Below are 10,442 nucleotides of genomic sequence, written 5' to 3'. Positions count from 1 at the left end.
AATAGCTCCCATGTGACATCGTTGTACAGGTCGCTGGTGAGATGTCAAACAGTGAGATCGCAGCAGCGATCATTGGGAAGATCTCACTGTTTGACATCTCACCAGCGACCACATAGCGACGCAGCAACGATCCCTGACAGGTCGTATCGTTGTCGGGATCGCTTTAGCGTCGCTAAGTGAGACGGGGCCTTAACACTATATGAAGGTCAATGGACACAGGTGGCTGAACTGAAGGAATTGCTTCATCACCCATTTACAGTGGCTTAAAAGTTACAAGCTGAGGATTTAACTCCTGGCAGAGGTTTGGCTTACAGACTCCTCCGCTTTCCGACTCCACCGCCCTGGTCGTCACACATATCATACTTGTCCTTAGTAACGTCAGTAGAAGAGTCGCTATGTAATATTATATTTCTTCCAGTGCCCATGATAGCGCCGCCTGAGAGGGGAAATCCACTCATCAAGGACAGGAAACCTACAAAATAAAAAGGAGGAACCTCTCACCCGCATCAGTTGGGTTACAGGGCATGAGAGGACCTCCAGTTGTATGTACAAACCATCACCAATCAACAACACCCCAACTAAATAGTGCACCCCAACCAGTGATAGGGTGCAGTCATGGACTCTAGAAAATCTCGTTACGGGTAACTAAGATTTTTCCCTTTCCCTATAAGCCTATGTTTATAGAAGATGGAAGGACAGGACCACGTTGCTGCCTTATATATCTGGTCGATAGACACTTCCACCTTCTCTGCCCAAGAGTTTGCGTCAGCCTGAGAGAGTGAGCTTTCACGTTATCTGCGACTGACATTACTAGAGGAGTAGGCTAACCTACTGGCCTCCCGGATCCAGCAATCTAGGGTACCCCTTGTCACTTTAAAGCCTTTCATAGAGCCTTGGAAGGAAACCAACAAGGACCAACTGTTCCTCCACTGGTTTGTCACCGCTAAATATAGTCTACTAGAGCCCGTCTAACATCTAGTGTCAGACGTTTCTCCTCTTTGCGGTTCTTAAGATCATTTAATAAAAGGAGGGAAGAATAATCTCCTGGCTTCAACGAAAACTATGGCCACTTACAGAAGATAGGGTTGTTTTAAGACCAGACCCAGACTTATCTTCAAAAAATCTGTAAATGGATGGTTAACGGCCCCAGGGCACCTGTGTGTTATATGACCCATCACATAATCTACTGAGAAGTCATGTGACATGTCACATGATACATCAAGTATTGGGGGGCACACTTTCTAAACTGCCCGAGGCCATGGCTACTCTTAATCAACCCCTGGTTTAGACCACCCACTCTTTGATTCCTCAATGACTCCGAGATTCTGCATAGACTTCACGTCTTTGGAGATTAGTTCTCATCAGGCCTCTCGAATTTGGTAGGTCTTCAACTTCAGCCATCAGTACCTCATGTTCTCTGACATCTGTACACCCCAGCAAATCTGAGAACAGGTCTTGGATCTTCTGCAGCGATTCACAACATTGCTGTTTTTGAGCCTTTGACAGTGTTTTGGCTGCAGTGACATTCATTCAATATCCCTTTCTAGCTTAACGACCAAACATGGAGTGTCAACTGGGTCCCTATCTGGCCATGCCTTGGTGGGTAGCAGCAAGAGGGAATTTAGAAAGTGAGGTGGGAGCAGTTAACTGGCAGGTGGGACAGGACCCGTCCTTGAGTTTTGTCCACCCCCAGATGGCCAAAGACCAAAGTATGGGTGCTATCCAACTTTTGCTCCACTATCTCCTCCCTCACCTTCGTTACCCAATACAATATGTCCCCCCCTCAACATGAAATTGGGAAACCTGGTGTCAGCCCCCGGCTTCTGTGCTATGCAGTTCATAACGGTTACCTTATTGAACGCTTCTTTTAGAGTTAGGTCCCTGTGTTGGGCGGGCCCAAACTTTCCTCCGGTCATCTCTGTATCAGGAATGTCTGCCTCAGAGGATAAGACCTCATCTCCCACCATTACAGAAAAGGGAAACCTATCAGGCTCTGGGGTTGGTGAGACTTCTTTAGGGCCACCCCAGCTCTTACCTGAGCAATCAAGGTCTCTGATGACCCTTTCCAAAATGGTTAAAAAAGGTCTCTACATCATCTCTTGGGCTCATTTTCCACAAGGCTCTCTTCACAGCTTTCCGGATAGAAAAATCATCAAATGGCCTTGGAATTGGAGCGGCCTCTGTGCCACAAACTACCTCTGAGTAATTCAATGTACTGCTGCCGCTGTCTGTGCAGTTGCTGGAGCTGTTGTATAAGCAGCTTACTTGTCTCCTGTTGTGCCAGCTGTTGCTCTGTTGGGTTTGCACCAGGTGTTTAATCAGGTCCTCCATGATGTCTGACGCTGCTCCTTGCCCTATAACAATCTTCACCCAAGACATGCAGTACTTTTGTAGCAGACACACGTGTTTCTGGGGAACGTTGCCCGCATACTCCACCAAATACGATACGTCAACTCGCTTGGCTTCATATTTTATTCTTTCTATTGAAAGTCTGGCTGGTTTATTGCAGTCCTCAAACCACGTCACCAGAAAAATGAAATACAGCCTTTCTCCAGCACAAGGTAAAACACAAAGTAACAGTTCCATACAATAGTGCTGGTTAGCCAGCCTGGCTTTGAGTCCACCCTTTAGCAAAGGCACTCAATCCAGGAGATCTGTATCCTCGACAAACACACACCCTGTGTGAAAGCAACAGCTCTCAATTTTATAAAGTGAACCATACTCAGGGTTGGCGATATGGTGCCAGCTGCTCACAATCTGTCATGGCCGATGAACCCCTCTCAGCACCTAGTGCGCTGGAGCATTTTCTAATTATTTACTAAAGCATTACTTCAAGTTTATCTCCCAACCACTAGGTATTCGACAGCCACTTTATAAGTGGTCAAAATCTGCTGCTTCTCTTCACACAACCATAGGGCGGAATGATAAAAGCTTGGCTGCCTATGTTCACCACTAGAGGGAGCTTCTCAGATACAGATTTAGATGGCTGGAACCGTGTGATCAGTATGCAGAAAGACCCCCGTCCCCCCCCTTGTGGCAGCTTCCTGGGCCTTGGCACTTATGGCCAGGGCTTTGTTGACAACCCTTGCATTGTGTGCTGGGACCAATGTACCCCACAAAATCAAGCTGGCACATTCCCCTTAAGCAGTTTAATATTTCACATCTGAACAGGGGCAATAAACCCCCTTAAAAAAAAAGCACAGTATAAGGGCGCCACGTCGGGAGGTCAGACCCCCTCCGTAATGTGCAGGCACAGAGAAACACTTATTTCACAGATTTTAAGGCTTCATATGGAAAGGAAAGGCAACCGGAGGAGCTCCAGCTACTGTAGTACTATAAGTCCAAGCATGTCCAGTCAGCTGGCCGAGAGCTGCACATTGCCCAGGAACGAGGAGGGGATTGCACAGATATCCAGAAAATACTGCAATATTGCACCAGTTTTATGCATACATTTTGCATTTCACATGTAACATGCAACACGGGGGACTCCAGCCTCGGGGGCTATACAGCACGGGAGGACGCCAGGAACTTCACAGCTTCTGTGTGGTGACACAGGGTAGGGTACTGTCCGGTCAGTCTGCTGCCCCGACTGGTCTGAGCCCATCATTATATGGGGACCATACAGGAGCTCTTGACAGATGTGCACCTGAAGTGGTTAACACTGCTGCAGTGACGACGAGACCCTCCGTATGGGGACATCACCGCCATGTGGCACAAGTAACAGCTGTCGTAGGTAGTCCATGCTCCACACTTACAAAGCCTTGACCTGAAAAAGAAAAATTGATTAAAAAAAAAAAAAAAACACTACTCATCTAGCTCACCTATAGCAATAGCTAATATATATACATTCAGGCTGAAGGAAAACATGTGGAAACGAGTAAAGAAACACATGTGAAGTAATCCGCACAGTGCCCCCTCGTACTCTGATGACGCTTTTAACCCCCCGTTGCCCTTCTTTCAGCAGCTTCATCAGGTCGTCACCTGGAGAGGCCGCAAACAGTCCTGAAGAAGACCCCAGAGGTGCCGAGAACTTGACGGCTGCTGGCCCTTCACTTTACGGTTCGACTCATCCCAAAGCATCTCAGTTGGTTTGAGGTTGTGTGGAACCTGTCAGCAGGATTGTGCTGAGTAATTGGACAGTGTCAGGTCGGCGTCGTTATACTGATTACAATGATACCCGGTGATGAAATCTGTCTGGTATTTGTGGTACCACATGAAGACCCATCCACAGGCCACCCCAGAGCACGAGCATATCAACTCAAAACTGAAAACTAACAACCACAAGACAGATTTCATCACCAGGTATCATTGTAATAACAGCGCCGACCTGACACTGTGTGTAGGTTACTGTGCACAGGCATGCTGACAGGTTCCCTTTAAGGAAGCCATGTCATCTGAGGCAGCCTCCGTCTCTTCCCTTCTTGGTCTTAGCCCCTTGCATGGCATGGAGGCGAGTTAGTTCATCATCCTGTTGCAACGCAAAGGATGGTCGCTCCAAATGCAAAACTGATGGGTTGTCTCCGTATTGGCCCCTATGCAGCAATTCAAACATAAAGGTCTGCTTCTCGAGGTATCTGCTGTCAGTTTTTATTTTGTGAGGTTGGTAACTCTAATGAACTTATCCTCTGCAGCAGATGGTATTCTTGGTCTTGCATTCCTGAGGCCATCCTCAGAGCAAGTTTCATCACAGTGATATCCTCAAGTGCAGTCATGAAAGCTATCTTCAAGGTTCTAGCAATTTTCTGTACTGGCTGATCGTGTGTAACGGTATTGATGGACTGTCGTTTCTTTTTACCCACTTGAGGGGTTCTTGCCATATTCCGGCTTACAACAGTGGCAGAATAGGATTCAGAACTGGAGGCAAAACATACCTGATGGTAGCAAACGCTTTGTGAAGGCCGCCGATTCCACAAATGATCTCTTGATGAGACATTTCTGTACATTGGAAGCCATGATAGGTGACTAATTGATGAAGCTGCTGAATTGCCCAGGGGGAATAAAGCGGTCATCAGAATAAGGGAGGGGCAATAAAGCGGTCATCAGAATAAAGGTGTCAGGACTCTGAACATTTTTTACCTTTTGTGCATTACTGCCCTTTTCCAAGATGGCGTCTTTGGTCTCATGAGCATTGTGTCTTCCTGCTATAAAACTCCACCCCAGCCTTCAGTCTGTGCTAGAGTATTCTGCCTTGCATCCAGCTCCTGACCTCTGGTGACTCCCTGGCTGTATACCTGCTCCTGTGAACCTGTGTGGTGATCCTGCTACTCTGCTCTGAGTTCCTGCTGCATACACCAGTTTCCAGTAATCCTCCTTCATCTGCTGCTCGTGTTACTTCCATCTGCATTTGCTGGACATGTAAGCTGTTTGCTGCTCTGCTTAAACCTAAGACTATTAACCAGGTCTCCCTGGTTGAGCTAAGATATGATTTGAACTGCCTTAGAAACATATCTGTGTTTGGGACTAAGCCAGGACTTATTCATGTCAAGTATCCTCAAGAATAACTGTGCTTCATAGACATTCTGCTTGATTGCATTTTCCTCTGAAGTTTCCTATTGACTGCTAAGCTGCGTTTATTATTTGCACCAAGTGTTGTGGACCTGAGTTTCTCTCTGCACCTGTTTGAATCACCGTGTGATAATATTGACTTTACCACTTATACAACTGTGTCCTGTAGTTGTCTTGTTCCACGCAAAGAGTCTCCTGAGTTATCCCCTATAATTATTATAAAAGGGGGGGGGGAATAAAGCGGTCATCAGAATAAAAGTGGGGAATAAAGCGGTCATCAGAATAAAGGAGGGGGAATAAAGCGGCCATCAGAATAAAGGAGGGGGGATAAAGGGGTCATCAGAATAAAGGAGGGGGGATAAAGCGCCCATCACAATAAAGGAGGGGGAATAAAGCGGCCATCAGAATAGAGGAGGGGGAATAAAGCGGTCATCACAATAAAGGAGGGGGAAATAAAGCGGTCATCACAATAAAGGAGGGGGGATAAAGCGCCCATCACAATAAAGGAGGGGGAATAAAGCGGCCATCAGAATAGAGGAGTGGGAATAAAGCGGCTGTCAGAATAAAGGAGGGGGACTGTGAGGAATGTAAGATCTAACACATTCTGGTTCGTTTCACACATGATTGCTACTCCTTGCTTCAATACTTTTTCCTTCGTGGTTTTGCCGCCTTCAGTCTGAAGGTACAATGTGCACATTCCAATAAGAACATGGGAAACCATTGCATGAACAGTTGTGTCATTTTGTTTCTATCACCCTATAGGTATACCTATATAACCCAGCATAGTGTCAGGCGCAGCAATATTATGCCGCATTAGGTGCATATCTCACACAGTCCTGAGGACCAGTCTCCAATCCCAGACAAGTTCCATGATGCCACCAGCGCAGGTGATCACCTCACAGGGGTTAAAAGGGGTATTCCCATCTCAAAGATCCTGTCCCAAAATGTGGTAGGTGTAATAATAATAATAATGTTAGCAAATACCTCCAATTAGAAATGTAGTATAGTTGTTCTGATTCACTATGTCGCTTACCTCATGTGCAGGCATTGCAGTAGCTTAGGTACTTAGTTACTGCAATGCCCTGCACATGGGGTAAGCAACATAGCGAATCAGAAGAACTATACTACATTTCTAATTGGAGGTATTTGCTAATATTTATTATTACACCTACTACATATTTGGACAGGATCTTGGAGATGAACACATCCCTTTAAGGCCCCACCTGCCTTGTGCGGTGCCACCTACAGGCTGAATCATGGCACTGACCAGATTAACTGCAGAATTTCTTCTCCTTGGCAGGAGCGCAGCAGAGAATTATCCTCCTCCTCCGTGCGATCAACAACTTCTCTTAAAGGGAATGATTCTCACCATTGCTATAGCAGCTCCTGAACAGACGGCGCCTGTGTGCTGCTGTGCGTGTTATGGAAGGCTTTCAGTATCGGGATGAGGGTTGGAAACGATGGCCGGAAATTCGCTTCTGTTTCCCAGCAGTTCTTCATCAGCTTATAGATCTAGCAAGAAAAGACATCATGAAAGGCTCCAAACAATCATTGTACTTCAGTTCTTCACAAAGTTAAAGGGGTAAACCCATCCCAATATGTTGTAGGAATAATATTATTATTATTAGAAAATATTCCAATTAGAATTGTAGTATAGTTCTCCTGATTAGCCATGTCACTCACCCCATGTGCAGGGCATTGCGGTAGCTTCGGTATATATGGATACAATCACTAACAGCTAACTGTCACTGTGAGTTACATGGGGTAAGCGCCATAGTCTTATCAGAAGAACTATCCTACATTTCTAATTGGAGATATTTGCTAAATATTATTATTCTTACACCTACTACATATTGGGATAGGATCTTGGAGATGGGAATACACCCTTAAGATCTCTGCACTCTCTTTTTGCACTCCGATCCAGTCTTGTTCTGTAGACACTGGTTATCAGGCTCTGGATATAAGGGAGCATGCTGCATTCACTGACAGCAAGCAGAGATCCTAAAATCTTGTTACAGTCATGCTGCTTACCTCTGACGGACATTTATCCGGACAAGGAAGTCTCTGACCCCGGTCCAGCAAATCGATGAGCCGCACCACCGTCATCTGTCCTTGGGTGACGCCAATCATCTCTATGAATTTCTAGTAAAGAGGGCAGCGTGTCAGCGTAGGCCGAAATCTCACAGTAAGGGAAGCAGGCTCTGCGAGCACAGGCGTCCGGCCGAGCCGGTACACAGCAACAGGTCGGAACAAGCAGGGCAGCAGTGTAAAGCATGGCGAAAAGGCAAGCGAGCAGTGTCTTATGAGATGGGAGGATAGCAGGTGGGCAATACTACTATGGTTATTCTATTGACATGACTGATGTTTTGTGCTTTTCAGCCTTCTAAGCCATCTTTCCAAGAAGTGGGTAGGGTTAATAAGGGGGTGTGGCTAAGCAAAGGAGGTGTGGCTAAGCACAAGGAGGGGGGGGGGGTGTCGTGACAAGTCTGCTATACTCTAAGCCAGCAGAAATTTGTATCAGCTCATACCTGTGAGAGCAGAGAGATGGCTGGGACTGCTGGGGAGATCATTACACAGACAGAGCAGAGAGATGGCTGGGACTACTGGGGAGATCATTACACAGACAGAGCAGAGAGATGGCTGGGACTACTGGGGAGATCATTACACAGACAGAGCAGAGAGATGGCTGGGACTGCTGGGGAGATCATTACACAGACAGAGCAGAGAGATGGCTGGGACTGCTGGGGAGATCATTACACAGACACAGAGCAGAGAGATGGCTGGGACTGCTGGGGAGATCATTACACAGACACAGAGCAGAGAGATGGCTGGGACTACTGGGGAGATCATTACACAGACAGAGCAGAGAGATGGCTGGGACTACTGGGGAGATCATTACACAGACAGAGCAGAGAGATGGCTGGGACTGCTGGGGAGATCATTACACAGACAGAGCAGAGAGATGGCTGGGACTGCTGGGGAGATCATTACACAGACACAGAGCAGAGAGATGGCTGGGACTGCTGGGGAGATCATTACACAGACACAGAGCAGAGAGATGGCTGGGACTGCTGGGGAGATCATTACACAGACACAGAGCAGAGAGATGGCTGGGACTTCTGGGGAGAGCATTACACGGACACAGAGCAAAGATGGCTGGGACTGCTGGGGAGATCATTACACAGACAGAGCAGAGATGGCTGGGACTGCTGGGGAGATCATTACACAGACACAGAGCAGAGAGATGGCTGGGACTGCTGGGGAGATCATTACACAGACAGAGCAGAGATGGCTGGGACTGCTGGGGAGATCATTACACAGACACAGAGCAGAGAGATGGCTGGGACTGCTGGGGAGATCATTACACAGACACAGAGCAAAGATGGCTGGGACTGCTGGGGAGATCATTACACAGACACAGAGCAAAGATGGCTGGGACTGCTGGGGAGATCATTACACAGACAGAGCAGAGATGGCTGGGACTGCTGGGGAGATCATTACACAGACACAGAGCAAAGATGGCTGGGACTGCTGGGGAGATCATTACACAGACAGAGCAGAGAGATGGCTGGGACTGCTGGGGAGATCATTACACAGACAGAGCAGAGAGATGGCTGGGACTACTGGGGAGATCATTACACAGACAGAGCAGAGATGGCTGGGACTGCTGGGGAGATCATTACACAGACAGAGCAAAGATGGCTGGGACTGCTGGGGAGATCATTACACAGACAGAGCAGAGAGATGGCTGGGACTACTGGGGAGATCATTACACAGACAGAGCAGAGATGGCTGGGACTACTGGGGAGATCGTTACACAGACAGAGCAAAGATGGCTGGGACTACTGGGGAGATCGTTACACAGACAGAGCAGAGATGGCTGGGACTACTGGGGAGATCGTTACACAGACAGAGCAAAGATGGCTGGGACTGCTGGGGAGATCATTACACAGACAGAGCAGAGATGGCTGGGACTACTGGGGAGATCGTTACACAGACAGAGCAAAGATGGCTGGGACTGCTGGGGAGATCATTACACAGACAGAGCAGAGAGATGGCTGGGACTACTGGGGAGATCATTATACAGACACAGAGCAAAGATGGCTGGGACTGCTGGGGAGATCATTACACAGACACAGAGCAAAGAAGGCTGGGACTGCTGGAGAGATCGTGTCAGTGAGAGGGAAGAGATGGCTGCGACTGCTGGAGAATCATTAGACAGAGCAAAGAGATGGCTGCGACTGCAAGGGAGATCGTGGCAAAGTGAGAGGGAAGAGATGGCTTCGACTGCTGGGGAGATTGTTACACTGACAGCGCAAAGAGATGGCTGGGACTGCTGGGGAGATCATTACACAGACACAGAGCAAAGATGGCTGGGACTGCTGGGGAGATCATTACACAGACACAGAGCAAAGATGGCTGGGACTGCTGGGGAGATCATTACACAGAGCACAGAGATGGCTGGGACTGCTGGGGAGATTGTGACAGTGAGAGGGAAGAGATGGCTGGGACTGCTGGGGAGATCATTACACAGACACAGAGCAGAGAGATGGCTGGGACTGCTGGGGATATTGTGACAGTAAGAGGGAAGAGATGTCTGGGACTGCTGGGGAGATCATTACACAGACGGTAATCGCAGAGAGGTCTCGGACTGCTGGGGAGATCGTGACACAGAAAACAAGATCAGAGAGATGGCTGAGACTACTGGGGAGATTGTGACGCACACGGTGAAAGGGAAGAGATAGCCGGAGGCTCCGGGAAATCATACATGCGGGCACACTGAGTGTGGGAGAAGGATGCTGATAGGAGACTGACTTTACAGGGGGGCTCTGGAGGCCAGAACAGCAGGAGGGTCTGCAAACAATGTGTGAGATATGACCGTTGGAAACTAGTAAGGGAACCAAAAAACCGCGAGGACTGTGTTACACATAACGCTG

The 10,442-nt window shown here is 47.9% G+C and overlaps 1 protein-coding gene across 2 annotated transcripts in view; it reads right to left on the bottom strand.

Annotated features, from left to right (window-relative positions):
* Positions 1–3,134: 3,134 nt before the first annotated feature.
* The window catches only part of TYK2 (tyrosine kinase 2), a 47,385-nt gene continuing 40,077 nt past the window's right edge, over positions 3,135–10,442 (bottom strand). For both annotated transcript variants that reach the window (XM_077262049.1, XM_077262050.1), the window contains 3 exons: positions 7,537–7,647; positions 6,875–7,017; positions 3,135–3,766 (listed from right to left, as the gene is read on the bottom strand). In XM_077262049.1, the coding sequence (XP_077118164.1) occupies positions 6,880–7,017; positions 7,537–7,647 (249 nt within the window). In that variant the 3' untranslated portion in view covers positions 3,135–3,766; positions 6,875–6,879. The remainder of the gene's footprint in view (positions 3,767–6,874; positions 7,018–7,536; positions 7,648–10,442) is intronic.

Source organism: Ranitomeya variabilis, chromosome 5 (genome assembly GCF_051348905.1).
Source record: "Ranitomeya variabilis isolate aRanVar5 chromosome 5, aRanVar5.hap1, whole genome shotgun sequence".
Taxonomy (NCBI): domain Eukaryota; kingdom Metazoa; phylum Chordata; class Amphibia; order Anura; family Dendrobatidae; genus Ranitomeya; species Ranitomeya variabilis.
The sequence above is the reverse complement of the archived record's forward strand: the minus strand, read 5'-3'. Positions and strand labels throughout refer to the sequence as shown.